General features: G+C 37.4%; 1 protein-coding gene across 3 annotated transcripts in view; it reads left to right on the top strand.

Annotated features, from left to right (window-relative positions):
- The window catches only part of jak1 (Janus kinase 1), a 59,728-nt gene that overhangs the window by 8,087 nt on the left and 32,456 nt on the right, over window positions 1-19,185 (top strand). For all 3 annotated transcript variants that reach the window (XM_036570232.1, XM_036570231.1, XM_036570233.1), the window contains exons 3-5: window positions 7,248-7,371; window positions 10,429-10,582; window positions 13,677-13,840. In XM_036570232.1, coding sequence (XP_036426125.1) covers window positions 7,248-7,371; window positions 10,429-10,582; window positions 13,677-13,840 — 442 coding nt within the window. The remainder of the gene's footprint in view (window positions 1-7,247; window positions 7,372-10,428; window positions 10,583-13,676; window positions 13,841-19,185) is intronic.

The raw sequence follows: 19,185 nt of genomic DNA, 5'->3' as shown, positions 1-19,185 counted from the left end.
TCTCTGTTGCTGTCTTTTATTTGCATTTAGTGTGCCAGTGAAGACCTGTATTGTCAATATCTATAGCATTTATAGCAAAATATTTATCGTTAACATATCATTCTTAACACAGATGGACATGTTAAGGTTCTAAATTATTCATTGCATTTGGATAATTGTACACTACGTAGCAAAATTCTACATCATTCAGAGCACATTGGCCATTATTCATTAAAGCTGCGTGAAAAAGATCACAATTTTGACTGCCTTTAATGAATGTTAAAAACATTCTGCATCTGATTCACTGAAACTTTTTTACAATGTGGAAACAAATGAGATCTTAGTGCAAACAACCACTCAGCTTCAGTGCGTAAAATCAAGCTGCCTACCTTTGCATATAATTTACGTTAAACATGCCCTAATTCATGCAGATGTCTTGATAGGGAGCCAATAAAATGTCAGCATGTAGTGGCTCGTGAGCCAATGGCTGTGCTCAAAGACGGAGTTTGAGGTTGAGCAGTAAGTGCGCTGCTTCCCTACTTTCCAAACTTTATCGTGCTTAAATTACAGCGACTGGAAAGAATAAATTGTGGATTAAACAAAATATCTTTTAGGTATGTTAGATTAAATTTTTGTGTTTTGTTTTGTATTTATTATTTTTTGGGCAGTGTCAGTAGTATCAAACAAAAGCACAGTGTAATACACTATATGAGCAAAAGTTTGTGGACACCTGACCACATGACCTTGTTTGATGTACTTTTTTCAAAACCATGGACATTAGTATGAAATTGGTCCCCTCTTTGCAGCTGTAACATTCTCCACTGCTCTGGTAAGGCTTACCACAAGACTTTGGATGGTCTCTATTGGAGTCAGTTCAATTAAAATAAAGCATTTGTGAGGTCAGGAACTCATCTCAGGTGGATGAGATGGCCTGGCTCACAATTGAAGTTCCAGTTCATCCTCACTTTGCACGCACGGGCACAGCAATGCACAAAGTTCGATGCGTATAATTGTCTAAAATGTCATTGTATGCTGTAACATTAACATTACCCTTCACTGAAACTAATGGGCCCATCCCAAAACCTGAAAAACAGCCCCGGACTCTTATCTCTTCTCCACCAAACTTTATACATTCCGGTAAGTAATGTTGTCCTGGCATCTGCCAAACCTATATTTGTCCACCAGACTGCCCGATAGTGAAGCATGACTCATCACCTCAGAGGACACGTTTCCACTGCTCCGTAGTCCAGTAGCAGAGTGCTTTACACCAACCCGGATGATGCTTGTCGTTGAGCGTAGTGATCTTAGGCTTATGTGCAGCTGCTTGCCATGGAAACCCATTTCATGAGGCTCCCAATGCACAGTTCTTGTGCTGATATTGCTCCTGGAGTTTGTAACTCTGTAGTGCGTGAACAGAGGACAGGCAGCTTTTACATGCTACATGCTTCAGCACTTGGTAGCCCCACTCAGTGTCTGCCATTTCACGATAACAGCACTTACAGTTGACCAGGGCAGTCTAGCAGGGAAGAAATTTCACTAACTGGCTTGTGACAAAGGTGGCATCCTTTGAAAATGCCACATTTAAAGTCACTGAACTCTACAGTTCAACTCATTCTGCTATCAGTATTGGTGGAGATTACATGGCTACATGCTTGATTTTATACACTTGCTAGCAAAGGGTGTCACTGAAACATACTTTTGGACATATAGTGTGTCTTTAAATGGAATGTGGTATATTTGTTTATATCAATGTACATATAAATTACAGCCATTTACATCCAAATTTTACTGGATTGCTCTGTGCAAAAATTATAAGTGTAATTGTTATTTTCTATTCTTATTCTTATTGTTGGTATTACAGATAATGTTGATAATAGTTTTGGTAAGGCATTTGCATTTGACTCAGAAAGCTGTTGGTGGAATTTGGGTGTGCTCATTTTACAATCAGAATTGATTTTATGCAACTTAGATGGATAAGAGCAATGGTGTTTTTTAGTCCCCAAAACCAAGCATGCATTTTCTGACCCAGGAACATTCAACAGTTTTAAAGACAGTTAGCTCAAATCAAAATAATGGTAATGAAATAACTTCTTTCACATCCATACAAACATTTCAGACAGCACCTACGACCACTTTTAGAGGCAGATTTAATAAAATAGGCTTTAATTATTCACAGTCTACTCTGCTGGTGCAGTTGGCGGGCTTAGCAGGTTATCTACAAAAAACTTCCATGCAAATGAACACAGGCACAACTTCATTATTAACATATAAACTGCACAATATAAACCCCTGTTTGGCTCATGTGCTTTTTGTGTGAAAGCTTGTAGCAGGTTTTTTTCATTTTTTCGGATTCCAGTTGTAACCCATTAGTTCAAAATAATGACTTAATCCTTGAGTTTGGTAAATAAGTCCTAAAAACAAGTTATTGTTCTTTGAGAAAGTATGCAATTATTTTGACATAAGAAGTCATTATTTTGAGAAAACAAGACATTATTTTGATGTAATATATCAGAAAAGTGAGAAATTAATTTGGCTTTCTGTTTCAAAACATGTTTATTTTCAACTGGAGGGATAAACTGAACTTGAGTTCCATGCTGAGTGTGTTTGGTGCAATACTATAAAATCTCTGTTTAATTTCACTGAGCATATCATTGTTCGGGAAATGTATGATTCTGAACTGGTGACCATGGTAACCTCTTAGCTACATGTAGTGCATCAAAGACTGCAACAATTCTGCAACAGAAGCCACAATGTTCACGAAGTAAGAACGTAACCAGTAGCTTTAGTAATGCAGCGATTGCACAGCCAAAGGTTTCAGTACATGCTTTTATCAATAATTTGGAAAAGAAACCTGTCGCACCATTATTTAGGCAGAACATACTTTTAAGACACTGTGATAAATGTTGTTAAATATACCCAAAGTATTAAGGAATAGCAGTTTAAAAAATGTGACATGATAATGTGACACGGCAGGCCTTCACAAATATTTTTTTTTTTATCCAAAACAAATAAAAGACTCTCTCTTTTCTCCCTGAGGACAAACAGTGGCAGCTATGTTAGTGCCAAAAGTAAGACAAGCTAAGACATGCGTTAACCAGCACACAGTCACTATTTACTGTCAGCCTTGGTAAATCAGAATAGGTGGTTCATTACCATCACAGTGTTTTGTGCTTTGAAAGGGAAACTTTAAATTCATATCATCACGTAAATGCATATCATTGCATCTTCAAAATGGCAGCTTTACAGGAGAAGGCAAAATGTTCTGAGATAAGTGAATGTAAAGAGATGTTATTCTAAGCAGTTTTGCAGCAATACTATTGATCTATTCATCATGAAATGTTCACACAATGTTAAGGGTACCTGCTGTGCTCAAATTATGAAGAAAAATAAACGTTAAAAAAATTGAGATACTTGTTTTTTTGGACAGTGATGATATGTAGTGATCTCTTAAAACTTATTGTGGATGCTAAAGGGCCTTTGCACATATTTTAGTAAATCGCTGCAGCCACTTTTTAACACCAAAGTAGGGTTTGAATCATCACAAAACGTTAGCAAATCTACCTCTTAATCTTTTAATATAGATAAATAATGATATGAAATGACCCATATTCTACTCTTTTCAAACTGTAGCCTGATGATATTTTGATATTTTGAACTTGCATTACGTAACTGGCAGGTGTTTATTCAATGCTCTGAATCAGTGATCGTCTGTCACAATATAGCTTTCTCTGAGTGCAGTGGGTTTGTCTGATATATGTGCTACGTTCTTTCATTTTAGACACCCATTTCCTCTGTAATTGTGCTGAATGGCTTCACTGATTTTGTGCCAAGCTTGAAAGAATGAAAGAAAAGGACTTAACTTTCAAATAACTTTAAATCTAATTTCTTGGTAGAGTGAGTGTTTTTCCAGCTGCAGCCAAAATCGTGGAGCAGATTGATTCTGTTTGTACCTGTAGAATTGTTTGATTTGCGGAAGCTTTTTTAGTGAAGTTCTTTATTTGTGTTTTTTTTACGCCTCTCCGTTTAAATATTTCAGGCCACTGGCTGGTTTTAGAAACTTTTGAGTTTAGGAAAATAGGGATGTATAATAATGCTAAAGGCTGCACGGTGTACTATCCCACAAGAAAGTCTGAAAATCTAAGCAGTAGATGAAAGTGCCGCATAACCGAGTTTAGTATCAAACTTAGTATTAACATTAGCAACTTCAGGAGGGTTTATATTAGAATGTTTCTTCTAGGAAAAATGGTCATGATCTTTTGATAGAAAAATGTAGATGTTACTGTGCCTGATTTTGTTCAGGTAACTTTGCAAACAAAAACATTACCAAAATTAGTGAGAGGATAGGTAAAAATATTCAAAGAGCAGTATGTCTTGGGTTTACAGGCATTATTTATGTAGAATCCTATAGCGAGTTTTTCCTACACTGGCTCGAAAGCAGAGTTATGCTAATACCATTGGTGCCACTGTTCTGATGTGGCCTCTGCAGGACTGCTCCGTTTGTTTCAGAACTATTAAGTGCACATATATTTGATTTTTGCTAAATGTAATTTTTTTTAGAAGTTTGTGTAGTATGCCTGGTTTGAGTGTTTTGCTTTTGTGCTGTCACAGAGAACCCAAATTTTTTAACATGTATCCACCTCTTCAGCCTGCTCCAGTTTACTCCCGACCATTCACACTGAAGTTATAAGAACTGGGTCTGCTTTTCAAATGAGGCACGATATAGGACAGCCATTCAGAACAGAGCTCATTTACATATATCAGTCTTAAAGGCACAGTAACAAAAAAAGCATGTTTAATTCTAATCAATAAAGAGAGGTCATAAAATGATCATGTAAAAATAAATTATAACTGATTTTGGTACCTAAAACGCGATGAGTGAATCTCTGCAGGGAAAATAAAATACAAGAACAATGTAGGGTATGGGCGCTTTAAAACATTAAGCCACAATAGGCCCTCACCCACATGTAAGGGGTGTTCTTGGGCATGTGAAGCAGAGTAATACTCAGCCTCAAATGCTTATTGCTATAAAATATGATAAAATACACACATTTTCAATAAAATATTTAAGTTGCAATTAATAATAATCACAATAAACAAGTTTTCCACTAAGAAATGTAGTTAGTTTAGAGTATACTGTGGTTGCCAGCAGCTGGCCTGCTAAAAGAAGACAAGAACTTCCAGTTGGTCATCATTGTATACTGCAGTCACTTCATGATCTTTTTAAATTTTCTGGCATCTAATAAGGAAAATATCATAATATAGCAGTTTAAATGCAGACAGCTTCACTTTCTAAGTAGTTTTTGCTCGTTACCACAGCAAAGATGCTTATTTGCACTTGTGCCTTAAAGTGATTTTGTGTGTTGTGTTAGCATCAAGCTATCGGTGCCACACAGTCGTTTTACCACATTGGGTTTAGTACTACTTAAGGCAAATGACCAGAAACACAGGCATTTTATATGTTCAAGTAACATTCAAGTAACATATTTTTTACTTTTAATTTTGCAGTTTTACAGTAAGTCAGTCAGTAAACACTTGGGTTTACTAATGCTATTTATGTTGTGTATTATATTTAATATAGAATCTTGGAGGAGCAGTTTAGCTTGCTAGCTGCATTTTAGCATAGTTGTTAAAATACGTTGTCAGTCCTTCAGTTTAAACAGAACTGGTGGTTCATGTCAGCAACACAACAGTCGTTTCACTGCACAATGGTTTTAGTGACTTTGCACATTAATACAGAACTCAGTTGTTGTGAGGCAGTCATAAGTGTGCATATATGGAGTATTTTACAGTGACTTTGAACACGGCTCAGCCAAGTAGGGTGTTAGAGCTTATTAGTACCTTGCATCATACTCTCAAACGAGTAAGGGAGAACTAATTATCTCTGCTCTTTAGACATTAACAGGCCTGCTGTTTAGGCACTGTTTATATGGTTAAATCTCGCTTGCCAGAGATCTATTTTCATTACGAGTACTTTTTTTCTGCACTGACTTAGCCTTGTCTTTTATTGAGTGTTTGTCTAACAGGACAACAGGCTACACTGTCTTAGAGCAGAAGCAGTTTTGCATAGGGAAATGGCACAATGCAAATTGCGATCTAGAAACCATACAATGAACTGTAGTCATACTAGTTATGTGAGAACAAAATAATTGCATACAAAGTAGAGAGTGGAAAAGAGGTTAAAGTATATTATTGTTCCTGTTTGCTGTTTGGCATGTAAAACTGCACAGTGCCCAACCCTCCCTTTCCCTTCCCCCATCCCTTAGTCTCCAACTGCAAAGGAATGTTTGTGCTTTTGGCTCCCAATCAATTCTTAGACACAAAATGGCTGCCGTGTTGTGAAGTCAGGCCCAGAGTTTCCTCTGAGCTGTGTTGTGGCCAAGACCACGAGTTTGCCTGGGCAGTGAGAGAGGAAAGGGAAGTTTATGCAAGACTAGAATTCAGAAAAATGCTTTCGATGGATGGGAGGCCGTCTGCCACTTCTTATTAGATACAGCCATACTCTCTAGAGAATACAGTACTAAATTAGCAAAAGGTCATTAGAGAGAGATCTCATGTGAGCACTCTGAAGTCTTTACTCATCCAGCAGTCATCACTGCACTCATGTATTATAAATGGGGCCCTTACTGTTGTTAATATGCGGATGTTGCATGAACATTTATCTCAGTATACCATACACCTGACACAGACAAATTAAATGTTGATTTTTATAGGCAAAATACCACTGGGTTCTTTGGGTTATTCTCTAGTTATTTAGAGAGTTTTGGCCTTGTTTTTGTGTTTTGATCCTGTTAATATAAACAAAATCTATAGTTCAACATAATTCAACTTGCCATTAATAAAAGGGTGTAAATGGCAAGTTGGATTATGTTGAATTATAGAGGAGAAATTGAAGCAACGTTCAGATAAATCAGTATTTATTTTGTCCTAACTGTCATGTTTTTAAATGAACAGTACAGTTTACTGATAATTTGATAATACCCCACAATCTGTTCTTCCTCATGACCTCTGACTTCACGTCCAGCTGTAGATTGTTGCTGAACAACATAAACTAGCATGTTCATCATGACAGGGACCGCTTAATTTAAGAGTTTAATAAAAACACCATGCCTTTAAATCTTGGATTTTTTCTATAATGCTATGTTAACACAATGTAAATTTTGACTGTGGTATTTTGTTGGAGCTTCTTTATTACATTAGAGATGCCCATGTGTATATAAATTAGGGAAATTGGTATCTCTTCCTCATTGTCATGTATGTCACTTTTTCAGGCATTTCACCCCTGTGCCACAATTTGTTTGCTCTGTATGAAGAGAGTCAGAACCTCTGGTATGCACCAAATCATGTTTTCAACATCACTGAAGACACCAGTATTAAGCTTCACTACCGCATGAGGTAAGAAACTACATAGTTAATAACAAAAACTTAACAAACCAACAGATTTTACCCTTCTCAGACAAATGTCTTTGCTGGAAAATATATTCATGTTGGCATTCCAAGATGGTTTATGATCATTGCAGTTTTTATGACTGTAAGAGCTTATGAGCTTTGGATCAGTTCTATATGATTATGAGGAAGGAAGAATTATTAGGTTTTGGCTTAGCCTGTAGCTTTCACCTTCCTTATCTTTGACATGTAGAAGCATTTAGACTTCTCCTCATAACACTGCAAGTTATACATAGTACTGTCTCTCCTTTCTGCCTTAGCTTCTCAGTCTCATCACCATACATGTTCACTCAAGTTCTTTAGCAAGTTCTTTTTGCCTTGTGGCCCCCAGACCAGACTTTCCTGTATGTGTGTATTATTATTGTATTTACAGTTTGCCCACATTACCACTTGAAACCAGCTAACCTCAGAGGAATGTTCTCAGGCATTTTATAATGTAACACATTTCCACTAGAGCTGATATTTGTGGTACTGAAGTGCTTACCCTTTAAGGTAAAAAACTGCTGTTTCTGCAATTTAATGTGCTCTATGGTATTAATAATGTGATGTCTCAAAGCTTCCATTGCATTTATTTTGTTTTGTTATTTCGTTATTTTAAGTCTCTGAGTGTATAGCCGATGAGTTGTTAGGCTTTATAGCCTTAATGGGAAATGTTACAAGCACTCTTTTAATTTTAAGATGACATTGTCTGCTTTGTAAGTAGTCATTGATGGATTTTGTCTTGAACTATTCAAGCTGGACTAGCTTTACCTGATTGATCTATACATCAGCCATAATGACACTCAACGACAGTAACAACGCACTGCATGGACGCGTCTGTCAGCAGATTTTGCTATAATTAGAGAGCAGGACTGCTAATACTGAGTGAGTTCTAGGTTTAGCATATTATAGAGGGTCACTGATAACTACAGATGTTACAGATTTATACTGGATTAAAATCACTTCAGTGACTTAAAATACAGCACGGCCTCAAGTAAAGCTAATCTAGTTTGAATAGGGCTTTATTTAGTTTGTTAATAATTTCAATGATAAGCATTTAAAGGAACCACATGAATAGAAACCTCATGCGTAAAATGTTAAGATCTTCCATTCCTGCAGAAATTACACAGTATGGGTTCTAAGTGTTCCTAGTCATAATGGCTACAGAGCATAAAGGATACCTACTGCTTGTGACATAACTGAAGTGCCGATCAAACGGGAGCAAACATGCCTGAGAGCCTTTTGCAACACAGTGCACAGCAATGAGAGCCAGTACCCTTTTCAGTAAAAGAATGTAAACATGGTCATGAAATGTTTGCTTACTGTTACCTCTGCTCTCTTCATGCAAAAACTCATCATCTCCATTTTAGTTCTGCTGAGTGAAATGCATCTGGCTTGAGTGGGTGTAGCTGTAAAAGAAGGTGTACTATTGTGGGACCTTTTTGCGCTTAATGCACCTCTTTGTGAGATGTGTGAGCAGAAAAATGACTTTAGATTAAATGTATGAGCACCAATTTTTATCTTTTAAATATATTAATATGTTATTCCCTATAATGACTTACAAATAGCTTTTTAATCGGAACATAAGTAGGTTAGATTACAAACAAGTCATTCTGCATTTTAATGTACACTTAATATCATTCTTCAATGCACACTTCATATACACAGTTAATATTCTCATGTAAGTAGGAGAAAAAAGACCCCTTTTCTTAAGTACATTGCAGCTTTGATTATGTCTCCTGCTTCATCGAAAGAAATAAAAATACCAAAAAAGGCAATAGCAGCTTTCCTTTCATCATAGGAGCTGTTATTTGGGAGTCATTTATATTCAGAGGTAATATTCAAAAACAACCTGTGTAACTGTGACCTAAGAGCAGTGGAGAAAGATAACATTTGGTTAGTAATTCTCTTTTGAGAAAATTAAATGAAGCTTTGACCTTTATGGCCTGTTGCCAGCTGTTTAGAGTGAGTCTTTTTTTATTTGAATATTGTCCCAGGTTTCCTTTTGAAAATGTAAATAAAGCATGTATAAATGCACTTCAAGATAAACGGAAGCTGCTTTTTATACAAAAGGAAAGCCAAATGCTTAGTACTGGTGTATTCATACAGTTTATATAAGTAGGTATTTGTTGATATTTGTTTGCAGGCTTCTAGTGGAAATTCTACTTTGGGACATGAATTTATCTGACATGTTTTCTGCCCACTGCCTTCCTGCCTTTTCATCAGAGCTTTCCCATTGTGTGCAGAACAAAGACTTTGCCTGCACTCAATTATTTTATTTTTCTTCTTGGACCAAAGAAGAACTGCTCATGTTCCCTAAAAAATATTTGCTGGAAACTAAAAGGAGAACTGTTCAAGGCAGATTATCATGCTCACTGAGATTATAGATATTACAAGAGAAACCTCCTGCAGCATGAAGAAAGTAAAAGCATTGCATGCAAGCAGAAACACTTCAAATCCTCCCCTTAAGTTCCCCTTTTACTACTGAAACTTAGATAAGAGTCAGCTGGAGAATTCAGAATTAGTATTGGGTTTGGAACCATGTAGTATACCTGTTGTGCACACAAACAGGTTATGGTCAACCTTTGCACTCACTCTCTTCCGCTGTGGTACACACTACACAGCTCTTTTTTTTTTACCTGTTTTACTTCCTGTTTACGATGATTCTCTGCTCATGTGGCACCTCTCTGCTGCACGCACCCTGATTATTTACATACAATACAAAAGAAGTCCCACTGTTTACGTACGGCAGCCAAATCCACTGTACAAACATATGTGTTTAAAGCAGTTGTTTGTTAGTATTAGTTTTTATTTTTACCACAGGGTTTGTGAATACGTAACTCATGTCACCTCTCGTCATAATATGTTTCTATTTCTGTCATGGTTTTGAGTAGTACGTGCTGACGTTATATGTGCAACTATACTGAGCTTACTTTTCTCTCTATTTACTTCTTTTTTGCATACAAGTGCACACATGCACTACTAAAGCCTACCAAAGCCTACTACTAAAGCTCCTTCTTCCCACAGGTTCTATTTCACAAACTGGCATGGCACGTCTGAAAGTGAGTCTCCAGTGTGGCGGCATTCTTTGAGCAAACAGAAGGGGGGTTTAAGCCCTCTGAAAGGCCCCGACGGGACGCCCCTGCTGGACGCTGCCTCACTCGACTACCTGTTTGCCCAGGTGGGTGCATGGGAAAAACCCACAGAGTCACCTGTCTGGGAGTAGAAGAAAGCGTTAATGTAAACGAGACTTTGATATCTTATATAGAGCCAATGAAAGAATTGTGGCCGGGTGGTTATTCAAATCACCTGTCATCTGCTTGTTTCCATATCAGTAGTTGGGTTATCTAGCATATATTTGTTTATTTTATGTACAATGCTGTGCAAAATTCAGAAACCATCCTTCTTTTATTTAATTTCTACTCAAAATGACCCAAGTTATTATTTTTTCGGTGTCAGAAAAAAAAGGCAGAAAACATAAATGTTTTAACAGGAAATTACACAGAAGCAGAGACGGCTAAATGTAACATCAAAATTTTTAGTGTTCAGTATGTCCACTCTTTGCTTTTGGTACAGCTTGCACTCTTTTCAGGAGATTTGCTCTCAGCTTTTCAAAGAAATCAGCAGGGATATTTTTCCGCATCTCCAAAGTTCAGTTTTATAAGTTAGTTGCATTTTCTGCTTCTCACAATACAAGAAATCTCAATTACGAATTTAGACTCATCAGTCCATAAAATCTTAATCCGCATTTCAGATGTCCAGTTTTAGCGTTCTGGTGCAAATTGCCTTTTTCCTTTTCTCAGTAACAACTTCTTGACGGCTACACATCCTTAAAGACTCATAGTGTTGAGTTGTCTTCTCACAGTGGAAGGATGAACAGAAACACCTGTGGGGTTTTCAGATCTAAAGCAAAAGTGAAGCTTGATTTTCTCCCAGAAATGAAAGCTTTAAGTGCTGTTTATCTGATGGTGACAGTTTTGGTGGTCTGCCAGGTCTTGCACAGTTTTTGAAGTCCCATTTTCCTTAGTTTTATAATATATAACTTTTTTTCATGTAATTTTTTAACTCCTCTTTTTTCCTTAATTTGCTTTGACTTTCCCCTTCCTTATGATAGTGGATTGCCTTATGTACCACCTCTCCAGAAATATCCCCTGAAAGTTGAATTGCTTGTACTTATTGGCCATTTGGACTGGAAGATAAATAAAGTTGGTCTCTAACTTTTGCATCATACCGTATCTCTTATTTCACTATGTGTGATTTGTGTTTAATTGTGAATTATCTGTGTTTAAAAGAATAGTTTGGTAAAAAAAAAATAATAAAATGTCCACAGGTTCCCCATTACTTCTATGTAATTGATTAAACCAAGACATGTTTGGTGTTTAATGTTTACTTGGTTTCCACCAGTTAGCACTGTTCCATGAAAGGACAATGGACAGATAAACTTCAGGCTTTAACATGTCTGCTTCTACTCTTTTTAGCTATGCAGTGCACTTTTGTTTATTTTTAGATGTTTGAGGCAGTTTGAGGCAAGTGTATGAAGCTTCTGTCATATGTTAGCTACATTAGCTTTTTAGCTTCAGTACAAAACTAAAGGAGCAAACTTCAGACACCATGCATCTTTTGGCTGGCTGATTAAATCTGGAGTACTGGGAACATTGTGTACACAAGTAAACACAAAACGCAGTTTATAAATGAAGATCTTTATTATTAAGGGAAAAAGAAATCCAAACCTACAGGGCCCGTGTGAAAAAGTGATTGCCCCCCCCCCCTTTAAAACATAAATTAACTGTGGTTCATCACATCTTTGGAAAGCTCAGTTCAATTTCCCTAGGCACACCCAGGCCTGATTACTGCCACACCTGTTCTCAATCAAGTAATCACTTAAATAGGACCTGCCTGACAAAGTTAAGTAGACCAAAAGATCTAGACATCAATAAAAACTAGACATCATGCTGCGATCCAAAGAAATTCAGGAACAAATAAGAAACAAAGTACTTGAGATCTATCAGTCTGGAAAAGGTTATAAAGCCATTTCTAAAGCTTTGGGACTCCAGCGAACCACAGTGAGAGCCATTATCCACAAATGGCGAAAACATGGAACAGTGGTGAACCTTCCCAGGAGTGGCTGGCCGACCAAAATTACCCCAAAAGCGCAGCGACGACTCATCCAAGAGGTCACAAAAGACCCCACAACAACATCCAAAGAACTGCAGGCCTCACTTGTCTCAGTTAAGGTCAGTGTTCATGACTCCACCATAAGAAAGACACTGGGCAAAAATGGCCTGCATGGCAGAGTTCCAAGAAGAAAACCACTGCTGAGCAAAAAGAACATAAAGGCTCGTCTCAGTTTTGCCAGAAAACATCTTGATGATCCCCAAGACTTTTGGGAGAATACTCTGTGGACTGACGAGACAAAAGTTTAACTTTTTGGAAGGTGTATGTCCCATTACATCTGGCGTAGAAGTAAGCATTTCAGAAAAGGAACATCATACCAACAGTAAAATATGGTGGTGGTAGTGTGATGGTCTGGGGCTGTTGCTGCTTCAGGACCTGGAGGACTTGCTGTGGTAAATGGAACCATGAATTCTGCTGTCTGCCAAAAAATCCTGAAGGAGAATGTCCGGCCATCTGTTCGTGACCTCAAGCTGAAACGCACTTGGGTTCTGCAGCAGGATAATGATCCAAAACACACCAGCAAGTCCACCTCTGAATGGCTTAAGAAAAACAAAATTAAGACTTTGGAGTGGCCTAGTCAAAGTCCTGACCTGAATCCGATTGAGATGCTGTGGCACGACCTTAAAAAGGCGGTTTATGCTTGGGAACCCCTTCAGTGTGGCTGAATTACAACAATTCTGCAAAGATGAGTGGGCCAAAATTCCTCCACAGTGCTGTAAAAGGCTCATTGCCAGATACCGCAAATGCTTGATTGCAGTTGTTGCTGCTAAGGGTGGCCCAACCAGTTATTAGGCTTAGGGGGCAATCACTTTTTCACACAGGGCCCTGTAGGTTTGGATTTTTTTTTTCCTTAATAATGAAGATCTTCATTTATAAACTGCATTTTGTGTTTACTTGTGTTATCTTTGTCTAATATTTAAATTTGTTTGGTGATCTGAAACATTGAAGTGTGACAAACATGCAAAAGAATAAGAAATCGGGGCAAACACAAACACACTCACACCACTGTATTCCTTTAAACATAGGTTAAAGTGGAAACATTATTAAGTATAAATACCTACCAGTAAGACTGAATAGACTTTTGTGTTTGTGTGCTGTAGGGCCAGTATGACTTCCTGAGGGGGCTGGCACCAGTGCGTAGTCCCCAAAGTGAGGCAGAGCTGCATGAGATAGAGAATGAGTGTCTGGGAATGGCTGTCTTGGCCATCACTCACCACGCCAAGAGCAACAACCTGCCCCTTTCTGGAGCCAGTGCTGAGACCAGGTGAGCTCTCATGCAACCTACTCAGACAGTAGAGATTAAAATAGAGATGGCATATTGGTATAGATGGGTATCAGTATTGCGCCAATATCAGCAGAAAATGCTGGATCAGATACTGGAGGAAAAAAGATGCAATGCAATCCTTTAAGAAATCTAGCCTGTAATAGCACTCACTCACATTGTGTGTTGTTTGAGCATGATATTGTACTTTTAGATGTTCACCTTTAGTGAAGTGCATAAATTAAAAAGTAGTTAAAACTAAAGCTTAGTAGTTTATAAATAAAAATATTGGAACAGTATCGGCTGACACTCAAGATTTCAATATTGGTATTGGTATCATAAAGGAAAAAGTGGTATTCTGCCATCTGTAAGTGCCACCTGTAAATCATCTCAGAGGAGCACATTCCACACATACTTATAAAGCCTTAATATGCGGACACATCTGACTGGTGAAAAGCATATACTTATTTTAATTTGTTCTGTCACTTTGCTTTTGACATCATTTTGCGAGTACTGTATCTATTGGGAAGAGGCACAAGATCGAGCAATTTAGCAGCATTTTCTCCACACATACCCAATTACAGAAAAATTGGCACAGTAAGTAAGTAAGATGCAAATAAATAATGTACTGGGCCAGAACAGTTCAAAGACAAGATATGTAATGTTTTATCATATCAGCATCACTGTTTTTTGTAAATATATATGCATTCTGAAATTGATGCTTGCAATACGCTCCAAAAAAGTTTGGACAGGGGCGATTTAAGACTAGGAACATTGAAATGTTCAAAAACATCTTAAACAGGTGATGCAGTCATGTTTGGGTATAAAAGGAGCATCCAGGAAAGGCAGAATCCTTTATATGCAAGGGTGGGTCAAGGCTCACCACTTTGCCAAAAATGCCAAAAATCCAACAGCTTAAAAATGATATTCCTCAGCCAGGGATTGCAAGGAGTTTAGGTATTTCACTCTCTACAGTGCATAATATCATCAGTGCATAATGACAAACCATTGCCAACAAAAAATGTCCATTGCCGCATCCACAAATGCAAGTTAAGACTGCACTATGCTCAGTGGAAGTCATATGTCAACAACGTCCAGAAATGCTGCCAACTTCTCTGGGCTTGGCTTTGGCTGGCCATCTGAAATGGACTGATGCACAGTGGAAACTGGTTTTGGGTCTGACAAGTCAACCTTTCAGATTGTTAGTGGAAATAATGGACGTCATGCTCCCTGGACTGAAGAAATAAAGAACCGTCCAGATTGATACCAGCATGAAGTTCCAAAACCTGTCTGTTATGTTATTAATGGCTAACCTGCACGTGTGGAAGCACCATTAACGCTGAACACAACAACAAAAAGGGAGCAACATTTGCTGCCTTTTAGACATTGTGTTTGTCTAAGACACCCATGCTTATTTCAACATGACAGCGCCAAGCCACATTCTGCACATTACAACAGCATGGCTGCGTAATCAGAGTGCAGGTGGTAGACTGTCCTATCTGCATCTCATTAAAAACCTGTGTCTTATTAAGCTCAAAACATGACAACACAGGCTGTGTATGGTTGCAAAGCTAAAAACTTGTAAAAAATCCACTTTCAAAACTGGATCAATTTGTTTCTACAGTCCCCAAGCGTTTATTCAGTGTTGTTAAAAAGAAAGGTGATGTAACACAGTGGTAAACATGCTCCTCTCACAGCTTTTTTGGAATGTTTTGCAGGCATTGTATTTAGAATAACCATATATTTACAAAAAAAAAACAATGAAGTTCATAAGGTAAATTATAAAATATTGTGGTTTTGTACCATTTTCAATTTAACACAAATCAAACAGAATTTATTAATCATGGTTTTCTGTTTTTTATTAACATTTCGCATACTATCTCAACTGTTTTTTGTAATATCGTTGGTAATCCGTGTCGTGGACCAGGATTAAACGAAACTCTTGACTAATTCTGTGGGGCTTACCTGCTTTTGCAGTCCGCAAGCTAGCACGTTAGTTTCTTTTGAAAAAAAATCTAAAGGTTTATTCTTCAGATGTGCATGTTTAAGTGCCACCTCAGATGTGCTGGATTCATGCCACAGCTCGTCCCAGTATAGGTAAACTTTGAAATAAGATAACTTGCTTTGTACCATCTTGTAGCCGCATTTCGATGTTTCCTACGCTAACGTTGCTGCCTGTGTCAGAATTAGCATCAGCCGTTGCATGGGCGGCCCATGTATCATCCATGTCTTACTAACCAGGTATCTCTGATTTATCAGAACTGGCATTGTTTCTCCTGGCATCCATTTCCTTCACCCATGAAATAATACTCATTCTTAGTGAGGTGTTCATTTTTTTTTTGGTTTGGGCAAAAATAGTAGGCTTACTAATAGCGTATTTCCAATGGGCAGTATAGCAGTACAGCATGGTGCAATCATAAATCCAAACCGAGAACTGTCCATACCCTGGTCAAGTACCTGTGTCTGTTTGCAGTCGTAAACAGGACCATGAATGCAGTTTTAAAAACGGTCATCTGGTTGTAGTGATAGATTGATGATTCTGTGACAACTGCATTTCAAACAGATCAGTGGTTTGCACCATTACTAGCTCCGCTCATAAGTTCTGGCTTGACACGGTAGAGAATGGTTACAAAATTCAGCATGAGTATTTAGGTAAGGTGCAGTTCACTCAGAAATCATGACAAAATGTGATGTGTGGTAATGTCGATTGAACTTTGTGGGTGAATTTGATGATTGCGAACACATTGAAAGAGTATTGAAAGAGAACTTAGTCAAAACATGGTGAATGCGGTGTCTTCCGAAGTGAATTCCGAAGGTGAATTATCTACTATTATCATTATATCTTCATCAGTATGTTGGTTTTGCATTTGAGACATAAACATCGACCCCGGACCTTTTTGAGCCTGTGTCTGTGGCATCAATATGCAAAGACATGTGATGCACAGACACCACATTGTAGCATGTCTCCTGAGCTGTTACTTCTTTTTATTTTAACAAAAATCTCACATAGTGGTGCCTTATCTTTAATCATTTTTTAAGATATGTTTAAGAATTGTTTATGCAATTGTTTACCAAAAATTTTCTTTGTTGCATTTTTGCCAAACAGTAGTCATACTAGTTTTTCTGTGTCTGATATTGACATTTCTTTGATGTAGCATGTCCCTTTTGGCACCCACACATTGACTATTGGTCATTAATATGTGTTACCTCATTAACATGTCAAATTTGATTGGCCTTTACCAAGGGCATATGAAAATGTATATTTTATTATTAAGATTTTATTTATCAAGCACTAAACACAGAAATGACACCTTTATCAGGCTTCTGAAATGAGTTTTGTAAATTACAGATAATAACTTTTTATAGATTTCACTTGTTACTTTTTTAAGTGCTCATTTTCCAGAGTCATCTAGTATACCACCTTGGGTGCCTTAGGTACGACCAGTTTGAGAACCACTGCCATAATAAAACACCTTTGGCTTTTGAAAGAACCTTTCAGTTTTGGGTATTAAGATGCATGAGTGCCATGAACCTTTTTAATTTCTAAAGAATCCTCCACAAAGTGCAAAGGTTCTACACCAATGAAAGGTTCATTACAGAAGGACAGTACAGTAGAGATGTTTAGGAACCTTTATTTTTAAGAGTGTATGATTTTAGAATGCTAGTAAACTCATACTTCTATATTTTGTTGAATGAGTTGTGAATGACTTCTAATATCAATGTCTTGCCTGATAATATTTGCCAAGTCTTTCTGTTCCTGCCATTTCCAGTTCTTACTTACGATGAGAGGTTCATAGTTCCTTTCATTTTCACTTCCCTTTGTGCTGTCGAGATACATGTTTGTTTGGATATGAATCAGAAGACAGACAGACTTTGATGAACTTTTGATTGCTTTGGCTTTGTGTTTGGGTCATTGTCTTTTCTGAATAGAGATGCACTGCTCTTTTCTGAAGTCACTGTACTGTTGTTCTATTTAAAGACACAATAAAGAAAGAGGAATGAGTCAATTCTAGGTTATGTAATGCATTCCTAAATCACTATATACTATCTTATTATCTTACAAAATACTGTCTTACTTTGCTTCAGTGGTGAGGAAGTGTTGAGTTGTGTGTGAAAGTTTTGGACACTCTTACAAATTATGTTTTCCTGTTTTTTTAAGTAAAAAGAAGTTAACACCTGCATAGAGCAAACCTAAATATGACGCATTTCTACAATTTTAATTCACAAATACCATGCGTATGTTTGGCCCGTTGGTCCACTAACATTAAAATGTTTAAAGTCTCAGAACATTAGATGCTAATCCAAGGTGTAGACAGTTTCAGAGTGTAAACCTCTCACGGTGTCATGGTAACACTCAACAGCCATGGGTATCTAAGCAGTTGACTGAGGATCTGAAACTAAAGATAATTGACAGTTACATTGCAAGACTATGAAAGATACCTAAATATTTTCTGCTTGTAATGATCACTCCCTTAAATGTCATTAAGAAATGTAAGTTAAGAAGAACTGCTGAGGTCAAAACACAATCTGGAAGACCAAGAAAAGTGCTTTTAGGCTGACCTGGTATGCAAAGCAAAACCCCCACGTCACTACCAGGGACTGACAGGAAAATTTGGCTGGCATGGGAATAGTGATGCATAAAATATTATCTTAACCCATGATTTCATCACAAAAGTCAATGTCTGAATTATGCAACAGAACACTTAGATAAACTAGATGCATTTTGAAATCAAGTGCTGTGATCTGATGAAACAAAGACTTCAACAGGAAATGTCGTGAGAAAGGATTGATGGAAGAATGAAAAAACGGATTCCACTAAATATTACCAAATCTTGGTTTCCCACAGTCAGGGAAGAATCTGCAGAAGAAAATACTTTGGCTATTACAAGAAGACAATGATCCAAAACATACATGAAAATCTACCTTTGAACTACTTGGCCTTCACTGTCCCCAGGCTTGGAAATCTGTTGGTGGATCTCAAACATGGTGTGCACACAAGACAGCCAAGGAAAAATGAAATCCTAAAAAATAAAAAATCAAGAATGTGAAGACTGTTAGCTGGCTTTAAGAAGCACTTGGAGTCTGTGATATCAGCCAAAGAGGGAGTACTGGCTGAAAGGGTGCCCATGCCATTTTATGTTTTGTTGTTCCAATATGTTAAATTCAGCAAATAAATGATGAATGTGCAGTAAAAGGTGCAGAGAAATAGCATATTTAATTTTTTTTCTTGCAGAGGTGATGTTAATGTTTTTTGAAAATCAGCAGAATTTGTAATTTGACCAGGGGTGGCCAAACTTTGGCATACAACTGTACTTAGATTGTTTCAAACTTTTTTGTCATCTCTCTGT

This window comes from Colossoma macropomum, unplaced genomic scaffold (assembly GCF_904425465.1).
Source record: "Colossoma macropomum unplaced genomic scaffold, Colossoma_macropomum, whole genome shotgun sequence".
NCBI classification, from domain to species: Eukaryota; Metazoa; Chordata; class Actinopteri; order Characiformes; family Serrasalmidae; genus Colossoma; species Colossoma macropomum.
This window is presented reverse-complemented; position numbering and strand designations above follow the sequence as displayed.